A 19,375-nucleotide genomic window follows, 5' to 3' on the forward strand; every position below is an offset into this window, starting at 1 on the left:
TCGTGATGGTAATGCACGAAAGTCGTGATGGTAAGAATTTAGGCTAAGCGTTAAACTCGAGGATCGCGAAACTCGGATAGCGCGAAACTCGAGAGGGTACTGTATATATAAATATTTTAAGGCTTTATCAACCCTCCCCTTACTCATATAAACCTTTCCCACACTCTTATAAACACTTACTATACAGGAGGTCCTCGGGTTATGACAGTCTCGACCTATGATGTTTCGTCGTTACAACACGGTTCCAATAAATGATTCTTTAATTCTTGTCTCGACTTCCAACATTTGTTTCATAAATACAAACTTCGTGAAGGAACTAGTTTGTTGAGCGGAGCGGAAGAATACTCAGAGAAAGGACAATATGAGCGTAGCTCACTTCCTTTATAACACAACTAGGTAAATATGGAAAGGGAAAGGGAGGAGGAGAGGGACAGAGTGAGTGATAAAAAAAATACAGATAGAGGATGTAAGAAGGGAGAACAAGGAAAAGGAGTGGATGAAACAGGGAGAGATAGAGAGGATGAAAACAAAGAGAAAGGAGAAGAGTGTGGGGAGGGAGGGTCAGTAGGGAGTGTTAGGTCAGGTCCTGAGAAAGAGTCAGGTCAGGGCTTCAGTCTAGACATGACCTGACTTACTTCTGCCCCTCCCTCCCCACAGACTTTCCATTTCCCTTTCTCTGTGTGTGTGTGTGTGCGTGTGTGTGAGAGTGAGTGCATCCGTGCGTATTTACCTAGTTGTATATACTTAGTTGTGACATAGCTCTTTTCCCATATGTTACAACTAGGTAAATACAACTGGGTAAATGCGAACGTACGGACGCACGCACGCACGCACGCACTCACTCACTCACTCACTCACACACACACACACACACACAAGGTCATGTCCTGATCGAAGTCCTGACCTGACTCTCCCTCAGGACCTGACCTGACTCTCCCTACTGATCCTCCATCCCTACACACACAAGGTGGGGAAAAAGGGAGAGAGAAAAGGTGTGAGTGGAAGGGAAAGAGATTAAAAGAGAAAACTGGGAGGGAGGGGAAAGGAAAAAAAGAAAGAAATGAGAAGGAACACAAAAAAACACAAAGAAAGAACAAACAACAGCAGACCTGCTGGTCCTTACGAGGCTGTTTGTGACAAGCTACACTAACTATCTAATCAAAGGTGGAAGATGAAGGACAGCAAAGGTGAAGGCTCCTCCCCATCCCCCATCCCTCCAGCCAAAGCTGGCAGGAAAGGAAAAAGAACCATGCAGCATGGAAAAACTACATGGAAATTATGTAGGAAAGAAGTACCATTACTGCTACCACTAACCGGGCGATAAAAGCGGACAAGGACACCAGTATTCGAAAGAACTTAACGTTATTACGACAATGAGTAATATCTTAGTTGCTGGTTGGATTCAAAATACTTATCTAATCTATTCTTGAAGGCCGTAACTGTTGTACTATCAACGACATCACAGGGTAGAGAGTTCCAAACATCAACAACTCGATTGAAGAAGAAGTGTTTAGCTCTGTGCGACGAGAATCTTTTACCACTTATCTTCAAATTGTGATTTCTTCTTGTTCTATTTGATCGATCAATTGTAATCTTCCGCATTGATATCACTGAATTCTTTAAACATTTTAAACACTTCTATTAGATCGCCTCGCATTCTTCGTTTTAATAGGCTGAATAAATTTACTTCTTTAAGCCTTTGTTCATATGATAAATTTCTCAACCAAGGAATCATCTTTGTTACTCTTCGTTGAACCCGTTCCAACTTTTCTATGTCTTTTCTGTAATAGGGAGACCAAAACTGTACACAGTACTCTAGACGGGGTCGAACCAACGAATTATGCAGTTTTAATATTACTTTTTCCGATTTATTATTAAAGACTCGTCCGATGAAGCCAACCAATTTGTTTGCAGTTTTAACTACCTCTGAACAATGCTGACCGGGCTTTCAATCACTTGATATAGTGATTCCAAGATCCTTTTCTTTACTTACTGCAGAAAGTTGTTTGCCATTCATTACGTACCGAACGCGATTGTTATTTTTTCCGATGTGCAACACTTTACATTTGTCAACGTTAAATTTCATTTGCCAATGATTGGCCCAATGTGCAAGTCGATCTAGATCTGATTGTAAAGCTTCTTCGTCGAGTGTCACAGTTGCTTTACTAGCAACTTTTGTGTCATCAGCAAATTTTGATACTTTGCAAGTGAGCCCATCATCGATATCATTAACATAAATTAAGAAGAGCATGGGGCCAAGCACTGATCCTTGAGGTACGCCGCTTCTGACATCGAGCCAGTTAGATGTAACACCGTTTAGAACTACTCTCTGTTTCCGCTCGGAGAGCCAGTCCACAAGCCAATTGTGAATGTTACCCGAGATACCGTGCGCCAATAGTTTGCTGAGCAATCGTTGGTGGGGGACCTTATCAAATGTCTTTTGAAAATCCAGATATATGATATCTACTGATCTGCTTTCATCGAACACCTCAAAAATATAATGAAAAAAATCAAGTAAGTTAGTTAAACATGAGCGTTTACTACGGAAGCCATGTTGCGAATTATTTATTATATTATTTTCTTCGAAGAATTTCACCATATTGTCACGAATGATAGTCTCCATTAACTTACAAACAATCGATGTCAGGCTAATTGATCGATAGTTTTCTGGATAAGACTTGTCCCCCTTTTTGAAAATTGGTGTGACATTTGCTAGTTTCCAATCCGACGGAACTTTTCCAGCTGTAAAAGATTTATTGAATATGATGGAGAGCGGTTTACAAATTTGATGTTTGATTTCTTTTAAGATGCTAGGGGTAACTTTGTCTGGACCAGGAGCTTTGCTTACTTTAATCTTTTCAATTGTGCGTAAAATCTCACTTTCTACAACGAGCACACCACTTAACATCTTTTCGGTCCTTCTAACCTCCGGCGGTTGAGGTGATAAACAATCTTCGTCGGTAAATACGGATGCGAAAAAGTTATTTAGGATTGTAGCCATATCATTTTCATCGTTCGTGTGGTTGCCATTTTCATTAGCAAGCGGTCCGATACCACAAGTGAGTGACTTTTTATTATTTACATAGCTCAAAAATTCTTTAGGATTAGATTTACTCATTCCCGCTATATATTCTTCAAGATTTTTCTTGCTTCGTTTTATTAATTTCTTGGTTTCGCGGCGAATTCTATCCAACTCTAGTTTGTCAGCCTCACTCTGAGTTGATATGTATCTACTGTATACGCGTTTTTTAAGAGATAGGCTATTTTGAATTTCGTTATTCCACCATTTGGGTTTCTTCTTAAAAGCTGAACGTCTATTACGACAGGGTACGCATATGCTTATGGCATTGTTCAATATTGTGGTGAAGGCCCCCCAAGATTTATCAATATCTGTTTCCGCCGAAATTTCAGTCCAGTCAGAATTATTTAGAATTGATCGGAGTCTTACGAAATTCGCTCTCTGATAATCAGGCACCTTTTCTTTACTAGGAGTTACTTTACTTTCTTTCATATTGATGCTGAATGTGATTGTTTGGTGATCGCTAGAACTAAAAATTGGACCAACATTTACTTCACTAACTAGATCAGCTGTCGTTGAAAAGATAAGGTCAAGTATATTATTTTCCCGAGTCGGTTCTTGAACGTGTTGATGCAAATCACTTTCTAGTAAATTTGTGTATAGGTCGAGCCCTGTATGACAGTTCAACGGTTCACCCCATCTTTTCACTGGCAAGTTAAAGTCCCCAATAATTACTGCCTCGCAACTGCTACTTGTTTCTAATAATAATTCACTTAATGCGTGGTCGATACCAAGAGTCTGCCTTGGCGGTCTGTAGATAAGTTCAATTACTATTTTACGAGATTTATTTTTTATTTCAATGAAGACCGTGTCTACATTGGTTATAATATCTGTTTTCACGGATACTGGATGGAGAGAGTTGTGGATATGAAAGATAACGCCTCCACCCTGTCTATTCTCTCTTTCATGACTAAAGATGGTATAACCCGGTAATCTATATTCCGCAATGAAATCTCTATTTGAAGTGTCTATCCAAGATTCTGTGACTCCGATGATGTGATAATGATTTGTAGCTGCGAGGACTTCTAAGTCTTCAAATTTGTTACGTAGGCCGCGAGTGTTTACATAGCAAGCTTTAATGTGATTCGAGTCGGGGGTTTCGCAGGTTGAGTGCTCCCTTATGGTGGAGCTGTTGGTGTTCTCGCCTCCGCATTTTTTGGCTTTCGAAGAGCCACTTGGTCACAGAGCAGCCTCCCGAAACGGGCTGCTCCAACAGAGTTTAAGTGGATGCCATCAGCAAGAAACAAGTCTGAATCATAGTAAAAACTGTTCCACAAGTTAGCGAACTGGACGTTTTCTTGTGAGCAAAGGGACTGAAGTCTGTTGTTTGTGCTGAAGGCCTTACTGCAAAAGCTAGATTCGGCACCGACCCTCGGGAGGATTCCTGAGATTATGTTGTTACTGGCATCCGTTTTACATTTAAACTGCTTGATCATGCGGCGGTATTTCTCAAGCAGTTCCTCAGAACGGGTTGTCTTTACGTCATTTGTCCCCGCGTGAATGACAAAGAGGGTGTTTCGGTCGGCATTTCTCGTGACATCATCGCACACTGCAGTGATGTCGTCCAGTCTGGCACCTGGATAGCAGTAATGTTTTCTGCGGCCGTTTGATGAACGACCACAGAACTCAACCAGCTGGCCACGCACCATGGAGTCCCCAACTACGCGAGTCTCAAACTCATCCTCCATGGTGTCTGCCAGCACCTGGAACCTATTGAAGGTAGTGGGGGTCAGTAAATCCTTGGTTGCCTGCTTCGGTTTGGCTCCATTCCCTACGGGTTGGAACCCGACATCCTGTGAAGCAGGAAGAGAAGCGTTAAGTTGGGCAGGCTGGAAGCTGTCCTGTGAGGCAGGCTGGGAGTTAGCCTGTGAAGCAGGCTGGGGGTTAGCCTGTGAGGCAGGCTGGGGGTCAGCCTGTGAGGCAGACTGGAGGTTGTCCTGTGAGGCAGGCTGGGGGTTAGCCTGTGAGGCAGGCTGGGGGTTAGCCTGTGAGGCAGGCTGGGGGTTAGCCGATGAGGCAGGCTGGGGGGTAGCCTGTGAGGCAGGCTGGGGGGTAGCCTGTGAGGCAGGCTGGGGGGTAGCCTGTGAGGCAGGCTGGGGGGTAGCCTGTGAGGAAGGCTGGGGGTTAGCCTGTGAGGCAGGCTGGGAGTCAACCTGTGAGGCAGGTAACACGTCCTCCCGTGAAGCAGGAGATTCGTCTGGAGAGGGCACAGTCTCGGTGGAGGGCCTCTCCACCATCGATGGTGGAGTCACTGCCACATTGCTTGCAACAAATTCCTGAAGGGCTTCGAATTTCTTTTCAAGATCATTATGTTTGGCTTACCATTCAGTCACAGCCTTCTGAAGTTGTAATCTTTGAACGCAGAGGCGGCAAGTTCTACTCAGCTGGAAGTACTGAGCTGCAAATCGTCCAGGACAGACGTCACACTTAAGGTTCGAAGGCATTGTTAGAAATTTAAGCGAGTTAACAGTTTGTGCAAATATTAAAAGCGCTTTCGAAATAACTTAAATTGTGACCATAAATTGAATTGGATAAAAATTGTGCTTGGAAATTAAATACTGCTGTGTTAGATGCCTCCAACACTGGGAGTTCGCTCCCACAGGGTCTTGAAAACGCCTCAAAGACCAATCGCTTGTCCTGAGCCTCGGTCACGAGAGACTTTCACAACCCGGCGCTTTTCAACTAAGGAAGGAGAGAAATACGGGGATTGAAAGGGAGAAGAAAGAAGGGAAGTGGGGGAGGAGTGAACCAGGGAAAAGCCTAACAGCGCAATAGGCCGCGATGGAAAATTGAAAGTCGAAAATCGGGTTACGACACGTCATTAGAAACAGAACTCCATCGTAAGTTGAGGACCTCCTGTACTCTTAAACACTTTCTACACTTTTAAACCAACGTAATTTTAACATATAAAATTCTTTTTTTTAGTTTTAATTTTTTAGGCTAGAAAATTATCATTTTACCGCAAAAATATTTGAAATAATAAATATATAAAAATATCTATAAACCTCAAAATCCCGCGATATAGCGAAAAATCCGCGATACGATACAATTTAAAAATTCACGATATAGTGAGACCGCGATAAGTGAACCGCGATATGGCAAGGAATTACTGTATTTGAGGAGTGCTTGTGTTGTGAGTAGATGGATGGAATGAGTAATGAAAGTGTGTGGCCATTTTAGAATGTGTCACGGGGGTGAAGGGAAGAAGTGTGGAGTGGTGAAAGAAGTGAAGCGACAGACTTTAAAGCGGCTTGGTCACATGGAGCGAATGGAGGAGAGTAAGATAACCAGAAGGGTGTATGTGAGCGAGATAGAGGGAGGGAATGTTAGAGGACGACCTCCAGTGAAATGGAGAGATAGGGTGCAGGAGTACGTTAGGGAGAGGGGTGAAAGATCCCTGAGAAACTTTGAGCAGGCAAGGAGGGAGTGTCTGGATAGAGAAAAATGGAAACTCTTCTGCTGTGGCCATCCCTGGTGGGAGCTCCTAGGAGCAGGCGTCGATGAAATAACGAATGATTCTTTATATTGCTCTATACCAGCGGTCAGCAACCTTCTGCTCCGCAGCCGCATGCAGCTCTTTTAACCTCTAAAGGACCGGAGACGGCTATAGCCGCTTTACTGGGGAAGGGTCAGAGGCAGTCATAACCGATTTCCTATTTTTTCGCTAAATATAGCTACTTTTCACCTTTTTTCATGGTAAACTCGATGGCATCAATGCCCGCGAGCCACTTGCAGCACTTATCCGTCTCTCCCACACTCTCATCATGGAAGGAAACACTGACAGTGATTTGGACGTGTCCGCTCCTAACCGCCCGGCACAAACTAGGCTATAATGGCTCTCACACTTCACTGTAGGGCATAAACAAGATGGAAAGGTCTGCTAGCCACACACAAGAGGCGCTGTATAGCGTGGAAGGAGTGTATATTATAGTACATCTTGCGTAAAGAGAGGGTGGGGCACTCATTTTTTTTACTCCCTAGACATAGCCAGGGAGGCAAATCAGACACATGGCACGCTCACCCCAAAAGTCTCTCCTATTCAACTCGCTGTTTCTCTGTAACCACGGCATGTAGAGACTTCTGGATGGCGTCATTAGAAAGAGGAAGACTTGATGGTTAGTACAAAATCTATCTTATTCACTCGTGCAATGTAGGTTAAGCGTAGAGTGTGTGTGAAAACAGGCAATTTTGGGGGTTTAGTGCAGGAAGGCCGGTCCCAGCAGTACCAAAAATACAGCCACCCCTGGTCCTTTAGAGGTTAAGAGAAGTGTGCGGCTTTTGCCACCGGCTTTAAAACGAATACGTTAGCCAGGGGAAATGAGAGCATACACTCCAGACATTGAGCAGCTCTCAAAAGAAACTCAGTAGCAAAGGTCACATTAAAGTTTAAACCCAACAAGGGGAATATAGGTATTAAGTACAGTTAGCATGTTGTTTAAGTATATATTTGGTCAGCCATGGTAACAAACAACAAAGGATTGACAATAGGTTCCTGACACCAAATTAAGTTAAAAGTGGCTTTCATAAATTTAAGTTTATTTTGTGAGTTGCAATTATAATTGTTGTTGTTATTATTATTATTATTATTATTATTATTATTATTATTACTATTATTATTATCATTATAATTTTTATTATTGTTATTTTCATAATAATAATAATAATAATAATAATAATAATAATTATTATTATTATTATTATTATTATTAGTTATTATTCTTATTAATAATATTGTTATTACAGGAAATCCCCTATATACGAAAGGGTTAGGGACTGAAAAAACCTTTCGTTTATCGATTTTTCGTATATCGAAGCCATTTCCCCCATAGGATTGTTAATAAATAGGGGGGTTTGGGACCAGCAAAAAAAAAAAAAAAAAAAAGTTAAATATAACTATGCTTAAAAGCAATTTACTACTCACAATACAATGAAACGCAAGGCTCATAAATAATTAAAAACAATTACCATTTCCTGTTCCTTTACTGTTATAGAAATGCATTACATATGTTAGGACAATCCCCTCTAACTCGTCACTACAACTCATCACTTAACATTGCCAATGTTTACTTCCCAAGCTGTGAAAGGCCAGTTTAACTCTCGTGCGAAACACGTGCCAAACAGTACCAAGCCCCCCAACCCTCCATCACCCTCACGTTCCTCACGCTGGCTGGGATGTGTTTGATTCGAGTCGAAGAGGTTCACAAACTGGCAACGCTAAGTGATGAGCGTTGAAGTGGAGGGACTGGACATGGACACTTGCTGCCTAATCACTGCGATATAGACATCGGGTACGAAACAGTGGAAACTGTCGTATTTTTCAGAAGCATGTCTTTCGTGAACCGAAAATTGTCCTATATTTTTCACTTTCGTATATCCGAATTTTCGTACATCGAGCTTTCGTATATCGGGGATTTCCTGTACAGTGTATTTGATTATTTTGTCTGTGGGTATGTTATCTAACTCTTATATGGAGGAGGAAAATTTTAATGTTTTATAATTTCCATTCATAATTTTTACTGCAGCTCCAGCAGTACTGCTTATCTGACAAGCTAAAAGAAACTGGCTCTTCTCAAATTATGGGTTGCTGACCTCTGCTCTATACCTTTTAGCATTCCACTCTGACTCCATCTCCATCTCCCCCAAGTCACTTCCATCATCCAGCCTTTCCTTCCCTTTCGACAGAGCACATCCTCTTGTAAGCCTTGGTAGTGAAGATATTCCAGAAACATACCAAATCTGTAATTCCTACCTTGATAAAATAGTAGAGTCTGTAGATGTCCTTTCAATCCTTGGCCTCTTCTTTGCAGGTCCAGGTGTTTGTGACGACTCAGGCAGCTGTTCTAGCTGGTGACAACGAATCAGTAGTTCCTCAACCTCCCTCTTCTGAAATTATCCAAAGGTAAAGGGACAGTTGGGAGCGTATGTAGAGCAGCGCTGATCTGTCCCATTGGCCCTTTGAGCCTCTGGTGGAAGGGGGGAGAGAGAGAGAGAGAGAGAGAGAGAGAGAGAGAGAGAGAGAGAGAGAGAGAATATTAGAAATTCAGACCACACAGACCCTATAGTCCAGCTAGGTGGTCTGTCCTTAAACTAAGCATCAGATAGCTCCAAAACTTTGCATTTCAACTCTAGTTAATATTAAGTTGAAGGAAGTGTCAGTCGAGCTTGGTTTTAAAGGAGTCAATCGTGTTACACTGGACCATTGAAGGTGGGAGCTTATTCCATTCTCGCACTACAACGTTGAAGAAAAATTTGGTGCAGTCTGAATTTACTTGTTTACATTTAAGTTTTGTGCCATTATTTCTCATTCACAGTGTCATTGGTCATTAACAAATCTGATTTGTCCACATTCGTAAAGCCACTGAGGGGGGCAGCTACGGGGTATTTTTCGACGAATATATTTAACCTGTACAGTACCGGCCGATTTAAATATTTTTGGCTTGCCTAGTACCAGCAAATTTTTTTTTGTTGTTGTTTTTTTGGCTTAAAAATGTTCCATGTGATGAGAAAAGTGGAAAAAATAAGAAAAAAACATGTCATAGACCTACTTTTCGCTGAAGAACTCCATGAAGTGTTACCACGGTGTGGCTGGAAACGGCCCCTGTACATGATCGATGGTTTATGGAGGATTTGACAAGTGACAGAGGCCAGGTAGCCCATTTTTGTTGCACACAGATGTAGAATACTCCACAGAGCACCATTTCATGGGGTATATGTCATGCCCCAGGAGTTTATTTTCTCTTTTTTCTATTTTCCTACACGTCCTCTGCGTGTATCAAAACACATGAGAAATTAATCACAACAAGGAGAGGGTATTCCCCGGCTGCCTGGGATTGAACCTGCGACCAGCGTGACGGGAGAGCCACTCCTTACCGAGTCGGCCAAAGAGGTACCCCACTGGCTAAGTGGGTTATGGGAGGCTCGTTCATCAGGCATAGTCGCCGCACTACATATATGTGTGGGATTTTCAGAATTTTCAAGACAGTAGAATTTCGTGTTACAAAGGCGGGTCAATATAGCCTATATCCTCCTCATCTGGCACATAATCCTTGTCCGAACCAGAGTCTGAGAGTGCTCCCACGTCTTCTTCAGATGAGGAAACCTCAAACTCACTGCCTATCGCCATATGGCAAAAGAGATGGGCCGCCTCAACATTATTTACACTTGGTCCTGATCTTGATGTCACAGGTGGCTTGCGAGTCCTCCCCAGTTTGGGTAGTGTTGCCAATGCTACAAACGCACTCATGCAGTGTTGCCGTTGTCTGCAGCAGTCTCTGTAGCAAAAATAAACCCGCTACATCAACTGTAATGGTGTTTAGCAAGCCCGACGTGTAAACGCGTCGCTAGTATTTCCTGCAACCATAGACGCTGACACGTATACGCGTCGCTAGTACGGTACGGGTTAAAATCGAACTAATACATGTTTTTCGCTCAGCATGGCCGGGAAAGCCTAAAATGCCATGTGGTGAGGTTTATTTTTATAAAATTAAAACCCCTCCCCCCCTGGAGGGGTTGTTGCATCATAGCCAGACATGCGCGTCAACATATGCGGTACCATTCAATGCTTGTATATACGTAAAAGTTGAATTAGGATAATTTTTTCTACGTAAATTTTGTCATCTGTCATTCTCTCTTCTCCGGGCAGCAAGGCAGGGGAGGGAAAGAGACACCACCACGCCAGTGCCAAGCGAGACACAAACGGGAAGAATTGTGTCATATTTTTCTCTCCACTCCAGCCAAAAAAACATCCTTACAAATGATGTACAAGCGCAAGGCAACCAGAAAAAGTCACATTAACATCAAGAGGGCTTATGGAGCGGCCAAGACTCAGAAAACAAGCAAGAGAGTAGTGAGGTATTTAGAGATAGAAGAGAGCAGGTGTGCTGGCACTCCCGTGCCGCGGGACCAGATGCCTTATCATTCTCCAGTAAGTCAACAAGGTACACACAATAATATGCGAAAATTTCATGCCAATCAAATAAATACAAATGGTAAGACATGGATAAAATGGAAAAATATCTTTAGGAGCTAATATCTCAAAAAGTAGTTATTTACACTTGAAAAAATTTCACAAACTCGGTAAAAAGTCTGACCAAATTTTGTTAGATATCAGTTAAAACTACAACTAAAGGACAATTTTTGCCCACCATAAAATTTGAAAAAATGTCGAAAGAAAACAGGACACAGAGTGGAGAAAATTATGTGACAAAAAATTGTAATTTTTTTTTTTTCGAAGACAAAACAAAAAATTTCTAGCTGGGAAATGTAAATAGCTAAACAAAGTTTCTATGGTATTTTCTTCAAAGCAATTAACTGAAAAATAAAGTCTGTGAAACAAAACAAAAAAAAAAGAAAAATGTTTTGTTTGAGTCTCTCCTAAACTTCACCCAAATTGAATGAAATTCACAGAATATCATACCTTTACACTTACAAACAACATACTAAGATTTCAAAGCTATTGGATGTACCATATGCGCAGGAGGACCCCCCGTAGTCGCCCCCCTTAACCCGTAAACTGCGGCAGACATCTCAAGATGCTATGAGTTAGACTGCGCCAGACATCTTAAGATGACAAAAGTTCCAAGGTGAATATTTATATTTCCCACGATGCCAAAGTATATTCCAATGAACCTCGTGTGGCAACATCATCTCTCTTTCGCACCATGTAGTCACCATCGTCATATTACAGTACCCTCTCGAGTTTCACGCTCGCTTCGTTCCGAAGGTATAGCGCTAATCTCAAGGATCGCGAAACTCGAGGTATTGAAAACACTGAAAAAGCGCTTATCTGTTCCGACCTGTGCAGATTTTTTTTTTTTTTACAAGTGGCCTATGGCGCCGGTAGACTATCCATCTGGGCATGATGGTCGGCCCCGAGTCTGTCATGGTGCAGGCAACTGTTTATAGTGGTGCCATTATAATTGGCTCATGCTGCCCCCCGGAGCTCACTTTTTTCCTCCTTTACTCCTTTGTTATCCCAAAATACGTACCTTGTAAAAAGGAAGAAAACAGGAAGAGAGAACGGGTCGTTTTAAAGCCACAGATGAAGCCTTACGATTGGCTGAGTTCTGAAAACACGCTTGTGATTCGCTGGCAGTCCGATGACATAATCGCCGGCGCTCACCTGGTCAGCGGCCTCGCTGCCTTAAGGTGGTGTTACACTGGCCGTTTTATTCTAACCGTTTTGGCTACTGGCAACGCCCGTGCGCCCATCCGGGAGCAAGTTGTCAGTTGTCCGTAACCTGGTGTCACACTGGGCCCTTTTTTTCCCACCGCGTTGGCGGCAGCTTGGGCAATCGGCAAATCCAACTTTTCCTGGTGTGCGTCACGCACGGCCAAGGTCAGTTGCCCATATCCACATCCACAACGCAAACAAAGCCCTGTATCGACATGGTGTCGTCTGCTAAAGTAAGGGCTGTCGCGGCTTGTGCTGCCATTACCCAAGTTATGGACTTGTTGCATCAGTTAAATGGAAGGAAGAAGCTGTTGTGGGTGTGGCGTGTCTGTGGTTCCTCCGTGCCAGTTCTAATTGTCACCACCGCGCGTGAGCGGCCAACCCACCCATCTAGACTCTGACCACATAAACACATGGATCAAGTAACAACAAAGACACACACACACACACACACACCAGACTCATCATGAACCATGGCATTTGTTTCTCACAAACAAAAATGGCTTTGCCATTTCCTAGAATGGGTTAGAACTTATTTGGTGAGTGATTCATACAAACCAAACATACCCAATGGCAAGAAGAGAGCAGTGTTAAAGACGACTACTCTCTTCTTGCCAAGAGCTAGGTTTGGTTCATGTGAGCCACTCACCAAATACGTTCTAACACACTCAAGAAATGGTGAAGTCGTTTCTGTTTGTCAGAAACATCTGCAATGGTTCCTAGTGAGTCTGGTGTGTGTGTGTGTGTGTGTGTGTGTGTGTGTGTGTTGTTATTCGATCCATGTGTTTAATTGCTTGATTCAAGATGGGTGGGTTGGCCGCGCAGGCGCAGTGGTGACAATGAAAACTGGCATAGAGGAACCACAGGCATGCCACACCCACAACTGTTTCTTCCTTCCAATTAACTGCAGCAACAAGTCCATAACTTGGGTAATGGCAGCACAAGAGGCTACTGCCCTTAATTTAGCAGACGACACCATGTTGATACAGGGCAAGTGCTTTGTTTACATTGTGGATGTGGATACGGGCAACCAACCTTGGCCGTGTGTGACGCACACCAGGAAAAGTTGGAGTTGCTGGTTGCCCTAGCTGCCGCCAATGTGGTGGGAAGAAAAAAGCCCTGTGTGACACCAGCTTCCGGATAACCGTGAACTCGCTCCCGGTTGGGCGTACGGGCATTGCCCGCAGCCCCAACGGTTGGACGAAAACGGCCATTGTGACACCGCCTTAAGGCAGTGAAGCCGCTGATAGGGTGAGCGCCGGCGATGACGTCATCGGACTCGCAGCGAATCACAAGCATGTTTTCGGAACTGTCAGCCAATCGTAAGGCAGCCACCTTCAACTGCGGCTTCAAAACGAACCGTTCTTTCTCTCTCTCTCTCTCTCTCTCTCTCTCTCTCTCTCTCTCTCTCTCTTGCCATAGCCACAATGTTTGGAGGAAAACGTCCAGTGTGATACTACCCTTAAAGGTAGCGTGCGTGACGCCAATGGTAAGTAGACGTGACCCGTACTTGTCAAAGCAGCACGAAACTCGGGGTGATAATGCGTGAAAGTCGGGATGTTAAGAATTTAGGACTAACCGCGAAACTCGAGAGGGTACTGTAGTTGCTCTTTAGCAGCCATGGAGAGTAGAATTATGTCATCTACTGATGCCAACCAGTCTCATATAGCTCCTGCGGTCGTGACTGAGGGGGAGGCATGGGAGGGGGTAAAAAGAAAGTATTGATAAAGAGAAAGATTTTAGTAGACAAATGTGAAAGAGACAGTGATTCAGATTGCATTCAGCCATCAGATTCAGCTGGTCTGAGGAAGCGTGAGCATGCTTCTGGCGCTCAAGGTCACAGACATGATGCCTCTCCAACAGTGCGGAAAGTTACTAGCTAGCCTAGTCACTCACTGACACCATCATCACTGTCCGATGATTCAGAGTGGCAGAAAGATGAGGAAAACGACAGTGGGGGTATAAGCTGGTGTGGGAGAGGAGGGGGAGGCAAAGGGAGAGCAGGAGCCTCAGAGATGCGAGACAACGTGTACTCCATTCGTCTGGTCTGATGGATCAGATTTTGTGCCAGACATTCATAACTTTGACAAGAATATTGCTGGTGTGACTAATGACTGGCCTCTTGATAATGATGTGCAAGAGGTTGATTATTGAAATTGACAAAGTGATGTTTCCTGTGATATATTTTGTTTGTTGTAACTGAAATGAATACTTAGTGGCAAGAGAATGTTCAGACGTGACTGTGCCGTGTGTCATCTCCCCTCTGCGTGTCCTATCTACCCCGTCACTACCAGCGCTCCCAAGGTCGCCTCATATCCACAACCTTTATCCCGCCATCATTGCCACATTGTGTGATTTTTTTTTTTTTTTTTTTCACTATTTGGTGCTCAACATGTCTCTCTTGGGTGTTGTAATACTAAAAATTGTTTTCCACCAGGTTATTGTTTTGCCACTTATTGCGCACCCAGGAGCTATTCCTAAATGTTAATTGTGCAGTTTATGGGTTAAGTATTTTGAAACATTTGATCAGTTTCCCTTACAGGCAACGTTTCTCAAGAGAGAACAAGTTAAGAGATGAGAGCCTATCATCGTAGGGTTTGTTGCACAAGGAAGGTATCATTTCTGTTGCTCAACGTTGAACACCTAATTTAGCAATGTCCTTTGCATGATGGGGAGACCAATATTGTGCCGCATATTCCAAGTGGGGTCTGACTAAACGATTGTAAAGCGGAAATATTACAACTTTATTTTTAATAAAAAGTTTCTTTTAACAAAGCCTACCAATTTGTTCACTTTATTGTTACGTTGATGCATTACTGTGAGAATTTGAGGTTTTACACGATTTTGACACCCAGGTCCTTGACACACTGAACATTTTAGAGTTTGATGCCACGCATTTCGTAATCGAACCTCTTATTTCTTGTTCCCACTTGACGAACCTGGCACTTATCTATGTTAAAGGGTATCTCCCATCTATCAGACCAAGCCAGTCTTAACTGAGCAATTCATTATGTAGTAAATCAGTTCTATTAGTTCTTCATTACATTCCTTTAGTATTGGGCCCAATATATCATCTGGTCCCATTTCCTTTCTGCCATCCAGTGACAGTGACTTCATAAGGTTTAATAAATCATTTCTGTCCACATCTATGTTTTCCAATTTTTAAGTGTTCTTCCTTCTGTCTTCATGGGTTCAAATTCAGACTCATTACTGAACACCTATTGGAAACTTTTGTTTATCACTTCACTGATCTTTTTCTCTTCATCATATACCTGCTCATCATCCCTTACCCTTATTACACTTCACTCTTTTTTAGTTTATTTTTAGGGTATTTATAGAACAACTTTGGTTCGTCCTTACATATGTTCACTATGTTCTTTCCATAATTTTTTTCTTCCATTCTTCTCACTCCTGTATATTTACAGTCGTCCCTCAAATAGTATGGTTTCCAATAGTACGGTTTTGATTTTATACGGATTGTCATTGGAGATTTTTTTAGGATTTTTAAATTTCCCGCTCGTCGCACCAAGTAGCCATGGCGTGAGTGGCAACACTGTTCTACCAGACTGCCACCCGTGCGCATTCCCTCCACAACATCAGGAACACTGTTCTGCCAGCTTGAAACCTATGCACTTTCCCTCACTGTTCTGCCAGCTTGAAACCTATGCACTTTCCCTCACTGTTCTGCCAGCTTGAAACCTATGCACTTTCCCTAAGTATGTGTGTGTGAACAACCTCAGCTATGCTTCTCCATCACCACATAACATGAACATGGGACCCAAGAGACAAGCCAAAACACCTGCTGAAAGCACCCCAAAGTGTTCGAGAAAGGTATTCACCTTGCAGAAGAATTCAGATTTAGAAGTTACGTTTTGGTATGAGTTAAGTTGCGGTTGGGAGAGCATACCATGTACGGACACTGAATGAGAGCAGTGTTCGCTGTATCAATCATAGTGTAAAAAAATTCTTGCCACAGTAACTGCCAGTGCTCCAAGAGTGCTGCAGTGCAAGAGTGCTCCTTTTCTGTTTGTTCACAAATTAACCTATTATAAACACATAAATATGCATTTTCTTACCTTAAACATGAAATTGGTGGGCAGGAGTGGGCACTCCTAAGGAATCTGGGTCCCGCCTAGCTCAGCTTCTACTCGCCGGCCAAAGTTGCCAGATATGCCTTTTCTGCCGTAGTGTTACCACGCTGGGCAAGCAACCCATCCTGGCAGCGCTGCCTTCCATATTGTCAGTGAGCGAGCCATGTCATACACTCACACTCTCTCTTACTCTCTACCACAGTTTCTATTGCTCTCTAAATCATACTTGAAATAACATACGAAACAGTAATTGTGGAGATTGACTCCACACCTCCAAAATATGACATTACACCTCCATATTATATAGTTAACTCTTTCCATCCGTGACGCAGACGTCAGCGTCGCAGTATGGAAAGGGTCAAGAGGAAATGCAAGAGGATTAATCCTCTTCTAAACCTCTCAATCCTCCTCTAAATTCCTCTTAATCCTCTTCCATTTCCTCTTAAGAGGTTTAGAAGAGGAATAAGAGGAAATGGAAGAGGATTAACCTTTCATGGCTAAATGCTCCCAGCGAGCGTTAGGCGCATTTGCTGGTGGTGCTAAACGCTTGCTGCGAGCTCCAGCCGCACTCAAATCTCCTGCGTATGAGAATGTTCCAACACTATTTCTCACAACACAGCATTGCCAATTGAGTGGGTTCTCTACTAAATTTGGTGAAAAATCATGTCAGCCCAGCGCGGAAAATCTACGGACGAGCAACTGGTGGATGTTGTTGTCCAATATAGCGACATTTTTGCATAGCTTCACCTATCACATGACTGATATTTTGACCAAATAGTTGTAAATTTTGCAGTTGGCAATACTGCCCTGCCAGCACCCCATCATCAAGAGATCTACAGTAGTTGCCCCACGGCTGACCGTCGCGCACGTATAAATGTACATCTTCACAGGCAACACCCCCTTAACGTGCCTGTACTTTCGCAGGAGAGGCTTGCATTACTGAATCGTATAGATCTTGGTCTCCTCTTTCCATTGGTGTTTTTGTTTTTTAGCTGTGATAAATAGTTTTTGAGATACTGAGGTTAAAAGAGCGAGCACTATAGTCCGGCAAATCTTAAGTGGCGGCTCTGACGTAGACAGCCCACTAGACCCTGTTGCCACGTCTCCAACTGACCTCGCACACCGTGCCTCTCTCTCTCTCTCTCTCTCTCTCTCTCTCTCTCTCTCTCTCTCTCTCTCTCTCTGTGTGTGTGTGTGTGTGTGTGTGTGTGCGCGCGAGAAAAGTGGGGGTGTACTCGATTCGGGGAGTATGGTGCACAACAATGCATAATAATAATAATAATAATAATAATAATAATAATAATAATAATAATAATAATAAACCTCTTTAAAAACAACGCACCAAGACTCTTTACCCCTTAGGTGGTGTGGAAATAAGGTCAAAGTGTAATATTTTACTGTTCTTAGCTCACTCACTCCCTGGCCATCTCCAGCGGAACCCCACCATTCACCTGCATATGACTCATATCAGAATTTGCTTGATGGTCCTGGCATTCAATATATAGGTACAGTCTCCATATTTTATCATAATTATGCCATATAGCTGACAATGTATGGCAGATGGCAGACACACACCAAAAAATGGCAGAAATGCGATAATTAAAGCAGGCAGAGCAACTGGCAACTGCGGTGTGTTGGGTTGAGTTGAGCTGACAATGCCGCGGTGGCAACGCTGCCAAGTGTTGTACAAATTTCTTTGTATTCACTCACAAATAGAGAATCAATCATAAAAAACATATTTGTTTTTATACTAGAGTGAGAGAGAAAGAGAGAGACACGGGGAGAGAGAGAGAGAAGGATTTGAGAGGCACGGTGTGCGAAGTCAGTTGGACACATAGCACCAGTGTCTAGCGGGTTGTCTACGTCAGAGCTGCCACTTAAGATTTGCCGGACTATAGCGTCACTTGCTGGTGGTGCTAAAAGCTCGCTGCGAGTGCCAGTCGCACTCACAGCAAAAAATACCCCTTGAACGTACCTGTACATTCGCAGGAGAGACTTAAATAACTGAATCTTATAGATCTTGGCCTACTCTTTCCAATGGTGTTTTTGTTTTGTAGCTGTGATGAATAGTTTTTGAGATACAGCGGTTAAAAGAGATCTCCTTCCCCCGCTGGGGTGCCCGAGGGTGCCTGAGGGGATAGTCTCGTTGCGAGCGCTTAGCAATGAAAGGGTTAAGAGGTTTAGAAGAGGACTAACCCTTTCCATACAATGACGCCAACGGACGCCGATGTCGGAGTGAAGGGGTTAAGGGACGCATATTTAAACTACTCCAACCGAACTTTAAATAACTTGACGTCTAACAGGGGGGCTTCGCCCCCCTTGACCTCCCCAGCGTGGTAACACTGCACTGTGACTACAGCAGAAAATGCATAACTGGCAACTTGGGCCCTTGGGTAACAGCCGAGCCAGGCAGAACCCAGCTTCTGTAGGTGTGCCCAGGAGTGTTTCTAGGGGGGCACTAATTTTATACAGATTTTCGAATAGTACAGGGATCCTGGGTCCCTAACCCCCATACTATTTGAGGCGACTGTATTCTGAAAATGTTTACATCTTTCTCTGTTGGTTTCGTTCTTTCTTCATTTCCAAATTCTCTGTGCTTTATCTCCATTTTGCTTGGCTTCAAAAAAAATCTTGCATTAAACCATTCCTTCCATTCTTAATTCCCTGATTAAGCAAACCCTTGACCTGTTCCTTAATTTCACATTCATTTGTACTGCCTTTCTTCTTTTACTTTTCAATTTCTTTCTATACTCATTGATATAAGTGAGATGTTTTATCTGTTCACTAGCCTCTAGCTTTTCTTATTCCCAGTCCTGCTTTTTCTCCATTTCTTTCATCCTTTCTAGCATTTTTATGAGTGTCTCTTTACAGCTGCTTACCTCTTTGTGCATTCCTCTCATTTCAAGTATCACCTTATCCCCCTTTGACTCTGTTCTTCTTAGATGCAGCATTGGTCTTGAATAATCATGATCACGACTATGCCAACTAGAAGTCAAACCTACAGTACCTTCCTTGTTTTTGAAATGCCAGGAT

General features: G+C 43.1%; 1 protein-coding gene across 4 annotated transcripts in view; it reads right to left on the bottom strand.

The window, feature by feature from the left end:
- LOC126997302 (uncharacterized) overlaps positions 1-19,375 on the bottom strand; it is a 173,270-nt gene that overhangs the window by 108,331 nt on the left and 45,564 nt on the right. For all 4 annotated transcript variants that reach the window (XM_050858302.1, XM_050858304.1, XM_050858301.1 and 1 more), the window contains exon 5: positions 8,829-8,962. In XM_050858302.1, the coding sequence (XP_050714259.1) occupies positions 8,829-8,962 (134 nt within the window). The remainder of the gene's footprint in view (positions 1-8,828; positions 8,963-19,375) is intronic.

Source organism: Eriocheir sinensis, chromosome 12 (assembly GCF_024679095.1).
Source record: "Eriocheir sinensis breed Jianghai 21 chromosome 12, ASM2467909v1, whole genome shotgun sequence".
Taxonomy (NCBI): Eukaryota; Metazoa; Arthropoda; class Malacostraca; order Decapoda; family Varunidae; genus Eriocheir; species Eriocheir sinensis.